The 16,665-nt window shown below is 36.6% G+C and overlaps 1 protein-coding gene across 6 annotated transcripts in view; it reads right to left on the bottom strand.

Annotated features, from left to right (window-relative positions):
• zmp:0000001168 (signal-induced proliferation-associated 1-like protein 2) overlaps positions 1–16,665 on the bottom strand; it is a 320,580-nt gene that overhangs the window by 41,255 nt on the left and 262,660 nt on the right. For 5 of the 6 annotated variants that reach the window (XM_039769034.1, XM_039769032.1, XM_039769031.1 and 2 more), the window contains 6 exons: positions 16,173–16,327; positions 14,676–15,267; positions 10,955–11,229; positions 8,100–8,402; positions 7,797–7,950; positions 4,432–4,552 (listed from right to left, as the gene is read on the bottom strand). In XM_039769034.1, coding sequence (XP_039624968.1) covers positions 4,432–4,552; positions 7,797–7,950; positions 8,100–8,402; positions 10,955–11,229; positions 14,676–15,267; positions 16,173–16,327 — 1,600 coding nt within the window. The remainder of the gene's footprint in view (positions 1–4,431; positions 4,553–7,796; positions 7,951–8,099; positions 8,403–10,954; positions 11,230–14,675; positions 15,268–16,172; positions 16,328–16,665) is intronic. The other variant, XM_039769037.1, reaches the window with a different exon arrangement.

Below are 16,665 nucleotides of genomic sequence, written 5' to 3' on the forward strand. Positions count from 1 at the left end.
CTTCTACCTACATGGGAAGTTGGAGAATTAGTGATGAGTGAGTCAGTCAGTTAGTGACTCAGTCAGTGAGTCAATCAGTGATGGCTTTGCCTTTTATTAGTACAGATTCATTGTTTCCACATGTGATAACTTTTCTCTTTTGTAATCATTAATCTTTCAGGAGCTACATAATTCCTAGGGAAAGTTTTTCCCAGCGTTTATAGAACAAAGTATTTCAGTCCTTTGGTTTCCAAATTAATTTTGATAAAAAGTTTAATGGTGCAAAAAAAAAAAAAAAAAAACAATAACTCCAGCGCAGAAAAGTCTAGGAGAAATTACTGAAATAGAAGAAATTTCAGAGATACAATCAGACTCATTCTTATTGAATTGCTTTAGTTGGTAAAGTCATTTTTTTACATTGTGCTACACTTTTTTTATACAGCGGGATAACACACATGACTATAAGCTTCATATAACCAAAGGAGGATCTAGAGCTTCTTTACTGCAGGTTTAAAATCTTTCTCGTGTTTACTGTTGATGTTAATTCTGACTTCCCTATTCCCAAACTGGTTATGATGCAGTGATGTCAAGATGATGATCATTGTGCTATATCTATTTTGTCACACACTGGCATGCAAAAATGGATATACTGATGTGAAAAGCTTAATGCTATATACGTAAGGATACAGTATATGTACTTTTTACCTAGTAAATTCTTCTTTCTTTCTAATTATTTCATTTGAATATTCTACCTTACAATGTGTTATCCTTGTTTGGTTTTAAAATATTGTTTTCTTTTTCAACACGGTAGTGTTTTATCTACTCTTTTGGAGCTAGGGTACTATAAGTAGGCACACATTAAGCCATAAAGGACACAGGTGAGCAAAGGAAACCCTTGCGTTATCATCAATGAGACATTCACAAATAGTTCTTTTTTTCAGTTAATCTATACTAATAAAAGGCAAAGCCCTCACTGACTGACTGACTGACTGATCACTCACTCACTCACTCACTCACTCACCACTAATTCTCCAACTTCCCGTGCAGGTAGAAAGCTGAAATTTGGCAGGCTCATTCCTTACGGGTTACTTACAAAAGTTAAGCAGGTTTCATTTAGAAATTCTACGCGTAACGGTCATAACTGAATCTTACTTACGTAAATATATACGTCCATAGCCTGCAGCTCGGTCACCGTGTGAGGCGGAGTTGTGTCCCCCATCACCACGCCTCCCACGTAGTTGGCTGCCTGCCTATATTGTGTCCCCCATCCCCACGCCTCCCATGTAATTGACTGCCTGCCCATATAAGGCCGTCCGTCAGCAGCAATCCAAGCTGTGAGAAAACAGTAAAAAGGAGGCATGTCAGACATCGTGGTACATTTTCTGATGCAGCTAGACGAAAACAACTTTGTGACGCTGCCGCCAAATACTCGCAGAAAAACCCACAAGTTAATAGCACATGCTGTCGCTAAATACTCACAGGCAAATCCAGAAGTTTATAGAGACGCTGCTGCTAAATACTGGCAGGCTAATCCATAAGCTCATAGACACTCTGTCGCTAAATACTCGCAGGCAATTCCACAAGTTCATAGACACGTTGCTGCTAAATATTCACAGGCAAATCCATAAGTTAATACTGGGAATGCCTGTTAAACATCTTAGATTCACGAGTAGCGATTTGGGTGGTGAGATGTCTATCGAGGTGATCACCATCGATCAAAGAACTATCACTTACCGAATGGTTTCCATGCCCGGAGATGCCGCCTGCCTTTTCCATTCTCTGTGTTACATATTGCACGGCCATATAAGGCTCAATCTTGATATCTGGAGGAACGTTGTGTCTTATGTATTGAATGAATAGGACAGGTTCAAGGTGTGGACTGATGACGGTACAGGAGATAATTATACTACACAGGGGCACTATAAGAGTGAAATGCTTAAGCCCTTCACCTATGCTTCTGCATGTGAGTTGATAGCTGCCTCTGAATTGTTTGGTTGTCGCTTTCAAGTGTACCGAAATGGCCAAATATTTTATACCTTTGGACAACATCCAATTACTCTTAAACATCTTAGATTCACAGGTGACAATTTCAGTAGTGGACACTTTGATGTTTATGAATGTTTAAAGTCTCAAAAGCTGGATGCGAAGTTATTGATGAAGCTGGTTGTATGCTTACAACGCTTGACAGATGCCGAATGTCACTTCAACACAAGTCCTGCAAATACTAACGTAATTGAAACAAACCATGAAACTCAAACCGATTATGACAGCAGCAATCCAAGCTGTGAGAAAACAGTAAAAAGGAGGCGTGTCAGACGTTGTGGTACATTTTCTGATGCAGCTAGACAAAAACAACTTTGTGACGCTGTCGCTAAATACTAGCAGAAAAATCCACAAGTTAACAGACACGGTGTCAATAAAATACTCGCAGGCAAATCCACAAGTTCATAGAGATGCTGTCGCTAAATACTCGCAGGAAAATCCACAAGTTAATAGACATGCTGTCGCTAAATACTCAAAGGCAATTCAACAACTTCATAGAGACGCTGTCGCTAAATACTCGCAGGCGATTCCACAATTCATAGACACGCTGCCACCAAATACTCGCAAGGCAATTCCACAAGTTTATACCGTGAATGCCTGTTAAACATCTTAGATTCACAAGTAGCGATTTGGGTAGTGAAAACTTCGATGAATGAAACCTGTTATCTTTACAACGGTTGAAAAACACAGAATGTAACTTGAACACAACACGTCCTCCAAATATGAACCTGATTGAAAGAAATAATGATAATCAAATCCTTGATGACAGCAACACTCATAACAGTGACAAAACAATTACATTGACAATCATGTTACGTTATTTTTAAAATGTTACCTTTTCTTTTTCATAACTTCTTTAACACATTAGTTAAACATTAGTATTTTGCTAGTGTTAGGTATTGTTAAAACTTTCTGCCCCAAGAAATGGTGTTTATATACATTGTTAGAAATTCACTTTTTGAGTCTGTTTCTGTCCCTCAGCTTTAAGTTTTGTGCAATATCCATAAATTTTCCTATTACTATTTATTTTTAATGCTGGTTGTGACATCACAAATTCACCATTTTAGGCTGCACTTTAATGGTGGGCATTGCCATTTTTTTTTGTTTATTTAAATAGCCGTGGCAATGTTGGTGGTGGCAATAATACAGAGCACAGCTTTTGATATCCAAATACTTGAATAGTACAAAAAACTACCAAACTTTGTTGGTTAGTATTTGTTAGAGTTTCAGATTTTTATTAAATAGACTTTTTACTTCTGGTTTGTGATTACAAAGTTCTAGGACTTTCTAGAATCAGACCCTTGCTGGTTTTTAATAATTCTTTTATTTTCCGTATAAGAGCCCTGATTTCTTGATCAGTACTCTCTCTCACTTACTTCTTTATGTTACTTTTATAAAGTATAATTGTAAAGTATGGATAAGCTTTTGAAAATTATTTTGGACTCCAAGAGGTGTGTTGGCTCATGAGGAATTTCTAGTATCTCCCAGAAGATCATTAATGGGTCCAGTTCAATGCCCTTAAAGTTCCATGCCTTTTGTCACATTTTCATACTAAGGTTCTCCTGAAGCCAGATGGAGGTGTTTGGAGACCACACCATAACTGGCATACTACTATAACTAGCATGCTTATTATTTTTTTAGAGTTTTTAAAATAATATAATAAAAAGCTTTTGTAAATGTTTGGGTCCTTTTTTTCAGCCTTTTCCTATGTTATGATCGTTGCCTCTCTTATTACTGGTTATTAGGATGCCTCACCTAGTTGCTTGAGGTTGCCCATTCGACATGTTTCCTTATCTGAGATTGTGGATAACAAACCCCTTTTTACAAAGAAACATTTGCTAATTACTTTATTTTGTCTTTGGTTTTTGACCTTTCAACCTGATTTTTGCTTCTGATTTTTTGATTTCATGATTCTGACCCTGCTCTCTGTTTGTGGCTCTGTCTCTTCTCCCAGTCCTTTCCTTCCTAACAGCTACCTCTGTAGCATAACATATAGAACTTAAGCAACTGTTAAAAAACAATTTGCTAAATGGTCTGTCAATCTGAAGTGGAGGACATTAATACATTTTCATATAATTGAAAGATATTGCTATAATACACAGGAACACAGAAACAATTTGTACTACAGTTTAGTCAATGATGTAAGTCAAAGTAAAAATTCCGAGACAAGAATATTGCAACCACTGGTGTATAAAGTCACCTCCTGTAGTGGCCTGCACAGCTCCCAAATGTGAATCACATATGCTGAATGAAAACAGATCATTTGTATCTTGTAAACACAGTACAGGAAAATATAATTTCAGTATGTTGAAAAATACAATTCTTTATAATACTTGTTAAATCAATCTATTATAGCAAACTAGTCAGTGAAATAAACTAGTTAAAGCAAAATTCTAAAATTATTCTTACCCTTCTGTAAACTCAAGGCCAGAGAACTCCTGTCTGGAATGTCAGTTGACCTAAACAGATCTGTAGAGCCCTCATTAGCACTGACAGATGCCTCTTCTTCAAAAGCCTGTAATGCTGAAAACTGGAAACATATAAATAATAACGTATCAGAACAGAACCTTGAAATGTTATTGTGTTGATGTAGAGATGGCTGCTTTTCTCAGTACTTAAAGAAACAAGTATGTTAAAATGCTGCCACTTTTGGTTATCAGGTATCTGTGTCTACTTTATCTGCCTTTTCTGCAACTCAGAGCACAATTGATGGTATACTTTGGTTAGTCTTGACACTACTTGTGGACATGTATGACCTACCAGTTTATTTGTTCTTTGACCACTTTTTTCCTATTCATTCATCTTCTTATTTGAATCCATATTTCAAAGTGCAACAGTGAACTTTTGACTGTTCAATATATCTTAATGGTCATCCAGTGTCTATGTCTCAACCAGTGGTATACAGTAAGTTGTTTTAAATGAAGTATCACGCAACTAAAAGTGTGTAATGGATCATTTAGCCATTAACATTTAGTGTACAAGGAAGGCTGATTTTGAAAATAAAGTTGAACATTTAGACTCTGGCTGCTAGGACACATTCTCTACTCAGAATTATAAAAGTAGTAAAGAGAAAAAAACTACTTAGGCCTAAAGACACTGCTTATAATTTGTAAAATTATTTTCTTAATAGTGTAAGAGGCAGGGATTATGTAGTTTGAGACCACTTAACAGTGGCTATTCTAGGAACACACTTAGTCAGGCCTGGACACATAAGTTATCAGAAGGTTACAGGGTCTACAGGTTTTCATTTCAACCAATAAAATGAACTAAAGATAAAAAAAAACAACATCTATCACACTTTTACTTACACAGAGGTAATATTGAGATGGACAATAAACACATACAAAAAAACCCAATTCAAAATCATCCATCCACCCATCCATTTTCTAACCCGCTGAATCCGAATACAGGGTCACGGGGGTCTGCTGGAGCCAATCCCAGCCAACACAGGGCACAAGGCAGGAACCAATCCTGGGCAGGGTGCCAACCCACCGCAGCAATTCAAAATCATATAAGTAAAAGTACAAAGCTCATTGTTTCTGGCTACACAGTTAAGTATTTGAAATTGAAATAAAAAGTTAAAACAAGTCCAGTTACCCCATCCTGAGTTTACCTGCTGTCAATGCCATGTCAGCAATAACCAAAAATAACAGTCAGTCAGTCATTCTCCAACCCACTATATCCTAACACAGGGTCACGGGAGCCAATCCCAGCCAACACATGGTGCAAGGCAGGAACAAATCCTGGGCAGGGTGCCAGCACACAGCAGGGCACACACTAGGGACAATTTAGGATCACCAATGCACCTAACCTGCATGTCTTTGGACAGTGGGAGGAAACTGGAGCACCTGGAGGAACATGCAAACTCCATGCAGAGAGGACCCGGGAAGCAAGCCCATGTCTCCTTACTGCGAGGCAGCAGCACTACCATTGCACCACTGTGCCGCCCTCAAAAATAACATACTCTCCAAAATGTTTAATTTAAATGTATTTTTGGAATAGTTGTAAATCCCATTGCAGGAAGAATCTGTTTCTGTACATACAAATGATTACCACAAGTATATGTTTAATGAGTGACACGATGGGCTTGAAACCACAAGACTTTAGATTTAAATTTCATATTCTTCTAAAAACGCATCCTTAGCTGGCTAGTGTTGAACTTTAAGACATCAGTAAATAAGCTATTATTCTCTAATTACATACAATTATTTGAAAGTGAATTTCAATATAAATTGAAGATTGTTGAATGAGTTTCACAAAATTATCATATCTCACAAAAATATTTTCTGTACCTGGAGCAAGCATGACTATTAGAAATTGTAATAATCCTGTTATTGCTCTGGATAAAGAAAATAAGAAATATGTAACCTTCTTGCATTTTCAAGGCAGAAAAAGAACCTGCTGCATGAGGAACTGGAATTAGAGAATACAAGAAGGAAAACTCGCAAGATTGTGTGGTTGCATGTTAGATTCTGGTACTTAACAATTTTGCGAAGAATTACTTTAGGGAAATTCCAAATGTTAATTTCATATTTATATTAAACCTATCATATTAATTTAAATGAATATACTGCTGTTACTCCAGAACTGCTTACTGTGTATTTAGCATGTGTTAAAACAATCATCTGACATCTTTAAATTGTCATAACAAACCAAATAAATAAACGTATGATTGCTAATCATTTACTCAAATTTTGTAAAATTGACACAGGAGTTGGAATTGTACTGAATGTACAATGTACTGAAGAAACTCAACCAGGTACCAATTTAAAATGGGGCGAAAACTACAAGGTAATATATAGTGGAATGTCAAATGTTGCAGCATTTGTGCATAATAATAGAAGGCATGTGACACACAGGACACCGCTCAGTCCATTGTTAGGATGTTAAGATGTCTCTATATCTTGTTTGGTGAATTTGTAAAGGCTACCACAGGTACTACTTCACCACACGACTTGGCTTGCTGCAGTTTCCTTGAACACACTCCCCCTTAATTTCCATTTCTGCCCTCAACTATGTAAATCAATGCATAACTGAAAGTATTCTGTTGGATCAGTTTAAGTGATGCCTTTGAGAATTTTGTAAACCTCAGTAGGTGCCCAATAGATACATTTCCCTTTGTCACAGCAAGACAAGCTTCTCAATACGGATCTACCATTGGTTGCTCTTTAGTTTTTAAGGTTGTACTCTCTTTTTTCTTATTTGTATTATTTTGACCAGAAATACCTTACAGTAGCCTAGATGCACTCCCACTTATGAAATTTGAGTGTAACAAATATTGATTGACTTTTATGAAATAACATGTTTTGCCTTTTAATTGTTTCTGTACATTGAGCACAAGATAAAAGTACTTTGACAAGTAAAGCCACAAAATGGCTTTTATAGGACAGAAAGCTTTTATTTTTCAATTTTATAATTGATTCACCTTCTTCCTGCATTCAGTAATTTGTATTTTACGTTGAATTTTTTCATATTCATGTTAATATTTATACAATACATCAGAGACAAACAATTGAAAAATAAAGGTGTGTACAAAAACACATATGCAATATTTTGTTCATGTTCTCTGAACATAGGTGAAATACACACTGGTTGGACTTTCTGATTCCTCAGAAAGACAGTAGGAATATGGCATTCAATTAAATTACTCCAACACTATGAAGAGGTTTTTAATTAAGGATTTATCTGGACAAATTGGCAATAACAACGGTTCCCCACATCTCAAATGGACAACCACTACCCCAGGAAAACATGAGATTTGTGAACACTGTTACCTGTTTCTGCAGGTCTATTTCTTCAGCCAAAAGTGCCTTTGGTTTTACTTCCAGGATAAGGTCTGGTGTAGCATCAAGTAAGCCTTGGACATTTTCATACACAGGGCCCTTCTTCCTATCCTGCATCAACCCCACATTGTCATAGATGTGCCTGCTTGAGTTAGAATTGAATCAAAAGTAAAGGTTTTAAAACAAAGAGTAACTACAAAAGCAAAATGAATACCAAGAGGCAGCGTGCAACAGCACAATGCTCCTTTCCATCTTTTTTACTAATAACATTTCTGATTTTTAGATAAAACTTACTTTTCATATATGTCCTCCATATTTGGCCGTTTCTCCAGTGAGTAGCTGCGGATCAATGGTGGAATAAAGGTGTCTTGGGGTTCTGTGAGCGAAGATGCTCTGTGTAGATGAAGATTAGGAGGTTTCAAAGAATACACATTAATTTCTTCTCCTTTATCCTCTTGCAAAATACCCTGGAAATTATGAATCTTTTCTTCATCTAAGTCCTCTTCCTGTCGTCTCAGAATCCAGGGCTCTCCTGGGAAGCTGTCCGATTTACGATCTGTGTCCTGGATGGCCTTGAGATACAGCTCTGAGTAACTTCTGCACAAAAGCACAAAACTATGGGTTATAAACTTTCTTTTCAAAACATTTGCTGATTACGTCTTTGAATTATACAACTTTGGCAGAGGCTGCTATCTGTATGCTGCATCAGTAGTATTTATGCTAATTTTAAACAGAAGCTACTTATTCATTTAGGGTTAAAGGGGTGTGTAGTTCACTCTGCCACAAATGGTTCAAAGCACTGCTTGAATTGCCTGCAAGTTGCAACAGCAGGCTTTCCCCTTTAAGCATGACCACAAACATTCAGCATACATGTGCAACGAAAATGTAAACCCACACAAATATGTGGAGAACAGGCACATGTTACAGAGGGGGGTTTCCTCTGACTCTGACTCATCTAAATGCAAAACACCTGTGAACAACAGAACTGTCACACTCCTGTATACCTTATTGTTATTGGTGCAGGTATGTTGTGGAAGGCCACCTGGCATCATTAATTGCACCAAGTTACAATTGGCATCCCATGATTGATCTACGCTGGCTGTCAGAGCCAGCCAGAGAAAACCAGTGTGGAAAAACTGCAGTTGCAATGGGCCAGTAAAATCCAGGTTGTTGTGAGTACATTTGAAGTAATTCATTCAAAGGTATCAGAAAGAGGTCTGGAAGCCACATCATGGACCAGGTCCTTTAGAGGCAGTGTAGGACTTTTTGGTACACTTTGTGTTGCTGACCCCAAATCTTTGTAGACTTGATCCTCAGCACAGAATCATTCCAGGGTATAATCCAGAAGTAATCCCAAATTTGAGTTTGACAAACTGAATATTACTGGAGGCTTGCAAGTAGAAGAAAGGCTAGACTTGCTGAGTGACAGAATATAAAAAGGGAGAGTACTTTCTTGGAACCCCACCACCATAGCTTACAGAGTCTGTACTGGAATGGAAGAGAAAGATTCCAGAAGGTCAACCTTTACAGTAATCTTATCTGACTTTCCTTTATTTGAGTTTTGGCTGCAACAGCTCTTTTTTTTAATTTTACCACATAGACACATTTAATCTGTTAGGCCTTTGAAAAAAATGCAAAGTTATCAGTAAAAGTGTACTTGTACAAACAAGCATACTGCTTTTAGCACCCATGTGTTATAAGACACCACCTGTTAGTCCTCTGCCTTTGTTTGCTCTGTTACTATGTGCTTGTGCAGTGGCTGCATTTATCACTAAACATCTGTATAATCTTGAAAAATGGCTCCAAAAAGAGTGGAAAAAAGTTAAAGAAAATTAAAATATAGTGTATTATTTGCATTAATTTCATGACTAGACTTTGCTGCAAGGTGAATTCATTGTGCAGGTCAGCCAGTGAGGCAAGGATTCCCTCTTTACAAGATAGGTTCCCATTAACAACTTTATTATCAGTTTCTTAATTTAGGTAAGTGATGATAGAATTATTTTTGTCTGTTACAGAATTCAAGTTCTGATGACTATACAGGTGTTTTAAGAGTATGGGGACACTGGTTGCGGTTTTTCTAAAGGCCTGAAAATACATTATTTTTCCCATTTAAAATAACTGGGTATCATTTTTCAATATACATTTTTATTTTCTGATCTATTTTCAGAAAAAAATTATATCCAGATAATGAGGGGCAGTAAATATACAGACACAAAGAATATAATACAATCAACCTAAAACCATTTTTTGTAAATCTTCCTGGGCTGAAGGAAATAGTGATCTTTTTGGCTAAGATTTAAAACTGTGTTATATTATATTCACATAACAATGTAAGAAGTGATTTAGGGAGAGGAAAACTGCTTAAGTTTGAATAATTAGTATATTTGCATTGGCAAGCAGTAGAATTGCATGGTATACTAGTATTAAAAAAATACTGAAAATGCAAATTTTTAAAACAGTTCATTACAAGACATTTTAAAAATTTCAATACCAGAAATAAATGGTAGTTTTCAATAACTTTGTGTGCAGTCATTTATTGGTGCAACTGGAATGTGAAATGGGAACTGCTCTTAGATTGTTAAATCAAATATACTGTACATATTGCGCCTAGTTAGCTTGAATCACCAAGAGGGAGCCCCCTTGCTGGTCAAACATATATTTATGTAAATGCTGGTAATTCCGAGGAGCTAAAAATTTTATCCTCACCCACCATTTTCCACTCCTGTTGATAATTTGAGGTGTGCAGTGCAGCAAAGAGGCATGAGACTGTACAGCATAGAATGGAGGAGCACATGTTTGTGGGCTGGTGGAATAATGTAACTGTGAGACAGGGGATGGGAGTATCTGTTATTTAGTTCTGAACTGTTTTGGTACTGGTATTGAGGATCAAAGTTTTTACATTCATTTATTTCCTAAACCATTACCCAAACAAAGACAGAGTATTTTCATGAATATCATAGGTGACAGGCACACAATTTGAAAACTACAAACCCATCAACCTGGATGCATGTTTTTGAACTTAAATCAGAAATACCACACATGATTATGTACATCTCTGCAATTTATGAGAGACATATAGAAAAAGCCAGAAGTAAATGAGAACACAAGAAGCTACAACAGTTAGAAACAGAAACAAGTCAGGAACTGACCTGCGGGGTTTACCATTCTGATCAGGAGGAATAAAAGTGATGTTTACTTTGAGAGCACTACGAAGAAGATCACTTCTCTCCTGTGGACTGAGGCATATAAACGGCTTATCACATATCTTCACAACTCGGGCTCCCACCTTCAGACCTTCTCGGTCTGCATAGCTGAAGCAATCCACATCAGTCACAAAGCCATCTTCATTCAGCCCAAAGCTCAGCTGACCAACACTATTTCGTAGTGTTGTCATTTTCTTGGTCTCACATCCACATGTCACAAACTGCAGACAATGAAAAGAAAACAGTATTATGTAAAATAGTGACATTTAAATTCTCTATAAACACTAAAAGATTTTGATATACAAGAAACAAATCTCACATTTACTTTTTGCTTAATTTTAATTAACTTATACTGTTAAGGTTTGGACCAGTTGTCTTGACAGTAAGGGGAAATAACAAAGTAGAAATCAGAGAAGCACTTTATATGGTGTCATTCGAGCTGCTGTTTGTTCATCATAAAAAAGTCAGTCAGTCCATCATTATCCAACCCCCTATATCCTAACACAGGGTCACGGAGGTCTGCTGGAGCCAATCCCAGCCAGCACAGGGCGGTAAGGCAGGAACAAACCTCCGGCAGGGTACCAGCTCACCACAGGGCACACACTAGGGACAATTTAGGATTGCCAATGTACTTAACTTTCATGTCTTTGGGAGGAAACCCACGCAGAACATGCAAACTCCACACAGAGAGGACATGGGAAGCGAACCCAGGTCTCCTTACTGCGAGGCAGCAGTGCTACTACTGCACCACCGTGCCGCCACATAAAAACAGTAGTCTAAATAAAATAATTTAAGGACTTAAGAGTTTAATATATATCAGTTCTCACATTTTTATGTTGATTAACCAAAAGGAGTGAACAGAATGACAACAGGAGCAAGCCATTAAATTAAATGAGATTATATAAACAGCATTAATAATTAAGGTACTGGTTGGAAAGAAAACCTACAACCATTGTAGATCCTCAGAATCTGCATTAAAAAACCTGTGTTAGCCAGTGGGCCTAATTTTCAATAGTTTAAAAATGTCCAATATGTAATGTAAAGAAAGAAGCAACACACTGCTAATCTGATTACCATACTTCCATTCAAATTAAAAAATTTTGTGCTCAAATAGGGACTTGCAGTAAAAAATGGTTAATTTACTTTCATAATATCCAGCTTATTTTAAGGTTACTTCAAAATGCTAAAGGAAACCAACTTCCAGGACACTTTAAAACTTGCATAGTGAATGGAAAGAGGTATTTTCTTCATAATGTAATGGGCTAGGAAAGACTTACGCACTTTTGATACTTTTAGTTTAACTTGTTTACAGCACATCTAAATTCCCCAGCAAAGTTAAGCAGTTTCACCATACAGAAAACACATCATTTTGAGCTGTACTGCTGAAAAGCTAACAATGAATTACTTTGAGATTGATTGATGTTAAAGTTTAATTTATCAATAGCAGATAGTTCTCTTTTCTTCTGTTACAATATGAGCCGGGCAAATATTTTTGGTAGCAGTGTCTTCTATGCAAGGAATTACAACATAGAAACTAGAATAATGAAGAAAAACGTCATGCATCATTTTTTAGAACCATTGCAAAAATTCAATTAGATGTTTTTTTCTGTCTATGAACACTATTTTCAGGAAAATAAATATGCTATTCACATAGTTTGACTATAAAAACCTTATGTATCTGAATGAATTAAGTATACAACTCATCAACTGACTGTCAAGAAATTCTTGTTTTTCACCAACATATCAATTTTAATTCCCCGAGGCCCAGAAAAATCTAAACTAAGAGGATAATTTAATAATGAAAAAATCTGAGAAAACTGTAATGATGTTTTGCATTTCATAGTCAGAAAGGGTAACCTTAATGCCGTTCTACAGCAGTTGCAGAATAACACAGATGGCTTAATTTGGCTTGAGTTCCAAATGTTTCCTTTTTTAGGGACATTCACATATAAAGCATGAAGGGCCTATTGCATCTACTGTCTATGCGCAAGAAATAACTCTGCCCCCATAAACTATATTTTTTAATGCGGCATGATGACTCTAAGGAAATTTGTCGAAACAGTTTAATTTTCATTCAGATATCTTGAGTATAACATACTGTACAAAGTTCTGAAATTTTCACAAATCTCTCATTGAAAAGCAATGGTGAGTTTGCAATCGTGTCCATCTTAAAATGGAGAAAGTTCTGTATGACTTCAACTACAAATTAGTTTACTGTTCCAGTTTTGACTTGAGAGCAGATTGGTCAAATTTGAACATTTTGTTTTTGCTTTTTCCCTCATCTGACAGCCGCTTGGATACCCAATGTAAGTGTGCCAGACGCCAGGAAGGGTGCATGTGCAAGCACCTCACGCAGCAGCACCCTTCTCCTGCTGCTTTAGGTAAGTTAATTAATACAGTACAAAAAAAGTAACTTCGAAAATGAACGAGAAAAGCAATTATGTAAGCATATTCAAGACTGAATTGATTGAACAATATTATCTATAGATTATTATAAGAACCAACGTTATTAACATCAGCTAAATGGTGTTTGAACTAATTAATAATATGGGAAAGGTACAGCTACCATAACTGATATAAGCAGAGAATGGGTTTAAAGATGGGACTGCATTTGATCTGCAAACTGAAGATCAGATACACTAGGCATGCAACAAGGACCACGCTGCACGCTAATAGCAAGGACACGGCAGGATTACGGTTTGTGCTGTGCTGATTACGTGGTGGTGTAGCGTACACAAATTGACCATGCATTACAGTTTATCCATACTCAAAGACCTGCTTTTGCTTACATGTATCTCAGGATGGAATTATAATCTTTAAGATTACTGTCACTTTCTGTACTCTTGTTGCACAGTAAATCAGTTCCTTTCCAAGTTTCTACTTATTTACATCACTTTAGCAAATTAATATGTTTTAACCAATATTAATAGCTAGATGGGGAGCTAATTCAGTTGCTTTTCTTCTTTCATATAATATTGATACTGATGTTATGCTTGTATTGGTTATTTTATATTAATAGTTACTTACTCTTGGATGAAGTAAATTAAAAGTTTGAAATGCTCCAAATTTTCGCAGCAGTTAACTTAGTCGCTGAACACACCTGAATGTTACAATAAGTACATTTTCTAATTTGATTTATCTTCTATCCTGCATTGTTCTTCGTTCTTTCACATATATGACCTGCTTCTGCACAACTTTATAAATAAGGTTTTAGAAAGTTTGCATCTTAAATACATACAGTATTAAGAAAAACAACATTTCATTCAACTCTTTGAAATTAATTTCTATTATGAATAAAGCCCTATCTATCATTTTTATGTTATGTATATACTTAATAGTTTATGCAGAATTTTAAATCTTGAGCGGTTTCTACTCTGAAATAAGTTACATAACTAATATGTTCATCCTTCCAATGTCCAGTCTATCTAGGTGGTATACTAGGCATAAGGCATGAACTTCCCCAGAACAGCCCATCAATTAATTTCAGAACACACTCCCAACACATACCAACAATGATGTATACATGGCCAGTTTAGAGTCATCAATTAGCCTAAAATGCACAACTTTGATATCTGCTAGGATAACCTAGATGACCACTAATGTTTTTCTATCCCTCTGTTTAATGATAATAAGGAATTATAAATGGTTAACATCAAAAAGCTCTAACCTCCAGCCTTTGCACAATTTCCTTGATATCCTCCGCCTGATTCTCTGGCACACACAGGGTTACCAGTTCTCCTCGCTCATAGAAAATATCCAGTGCATGATCCTTTTCATGAACGGTCCATCCAATAACATCCCGGCAAGAGCAGTTGAAGATGACACACCGTGACCGTCGCTCGACTAGCACCACAGATTCAGCAGCAATTCCAAGAAGGCAAGAAACCCATTCTGTGATGTCATCTTCCACCTGTCGAACAGCTTCAACTGCCCACACAAGGGCACCTGCACTATGCATCTCTGCCCCCTTTGTACCCTTCAGCTTCTCTTTCTTTTTCCCCCCTAGTGAAAGAAGGGGGAATTTAGATGAGGAGTCAATGGGAGTAGTAGTGACATAATTGTCTGCCAAATCCTTGAGATATTCCTGGCGAGTGCGGGTGGCCATGGCATGGAATTTTTCAGACTTCTCTGCTGCATTTTCTGCATTGATTGCTTTGGCCAGTAGAAAATCACGGAAGGCAGATGATCTGGGAAACAAGGCTCCTTTTGGGAATAATGGTCCAAACAGAGGAATGTCCTTCGAGCGCGTTACTGCCACACTGCATGAAATAGAATGGGTGAAACGTAAGTGAGTGACTGGAAAGGTAATCAATATTCTGGAAAGTGCATACTGCCCCCCTGTTTAATTCAAATTTCCTCTTGAATGATGACACTACTTTGCTTTGATTGCAATTGTTCAGAATGAATAGTATTAGTCTGTCAAGGGGGAAATGAAACACCTCTCTAAACAACTCAGAATTTGCATTTCAATCAGTCAGCTCTTGTGTACATTTTTACATAGTACACTTTCAAAGGACATAACGACATAAAGAGTTTAAGAAAACACCTACATGCAAGTTCAAATTGCAAAGTAAGAATATGCAATGTATTATTATGAAATTAAATTTATTTCAAGAGATTTGCTACTCTGAATTTGACAAAGTCTATTTTATTTAATGTCTGCAGAACAACTGCTAAATGAACTGGAGGTTTGCTGTGATCTAAAGCAAATTGTATGTAGTACATGAAAATAAATAATACTTTCTTTAATAAGTAAAATGTTTATACAGGCAAAATAAATGCAATTTTAACAACTTTATAAGCACCTTTGTTTTATTAAAAGCTTTTATTTAGTGTAAAGTATAGGAAAAGCTTTTAAACCCTTATTGAATAAACATAGTTGAAGATAATAAACTTATGAGGCTTCTAAGAAATATACTGTATTGTATTTAAAAATTAAATAACAGTATAACAACTTAATTTTTTCTTCAACCTTAAGCAATGGCCTGCCTGGCCAGGAATTTCCTGTTTTGTTCATTGGACAAAAAAGCAGGAGCAAGCCACAAACTCATCTTACTAGGGACACTACTTCACCACTGAGTTTGCTCTAAATTCATAATAAAAAAATGACTGAATATATAATAAAGGGTGTGGAACTTAAAGTCTTTGAATGCTGCCCTTGTACCTGTAACATGTCTGGCCTGAGTAATAATGGGCTCGAACAATGATGAAGACATGCTGGAAATGGGAACGGATGGCTTTTGGTGTAAAAGGAAGTGCTCCTGGTTCCTGGAAGACGATAGTCACTATGTCATTGCCAATATGTCGTTTTCGCAAAAGCTGTCAAAGAGAAAGAGGCATACTGTTAATATCAACAAGAAAGCATGTACCTTTCATTACACTAAATACACTTCTTAATATCTGATATAAGCAATTAGTTGATATTAAAAGACTTTAAAAAGACTGTACTGAGTAAGGTGTATGTGGAGAACAAGCATTAGGAGTTATATGCAGAAAGAATGAGTACCAGGGCAATCATATAGTCCAGTACAACATGTAGTTCTGTACAAGGAAACTATTCTGTAATGTCCAAGTTGCCTGCAACTGACATAACATCTTTGAATCTGGACGTCGATAGTCATTAACTGAGATGGACTAGTGCAACGAGGACAGGTTGG

Source organism: Polypterus senegalus, chromosome 11 (assembly GCF_016835505.1).
Source record: "Polypterus senegalus isolate Bchr_013 chromosome 11, ASM1683550v1, whole genome shotgun sequence".
Classification (NCBI taxonomy): Eukaryota; Metazoa; Chordata; class Cladistia; order Polypteriformes; family Polypteridae; genus Polypterus; species Polypterus senegalus.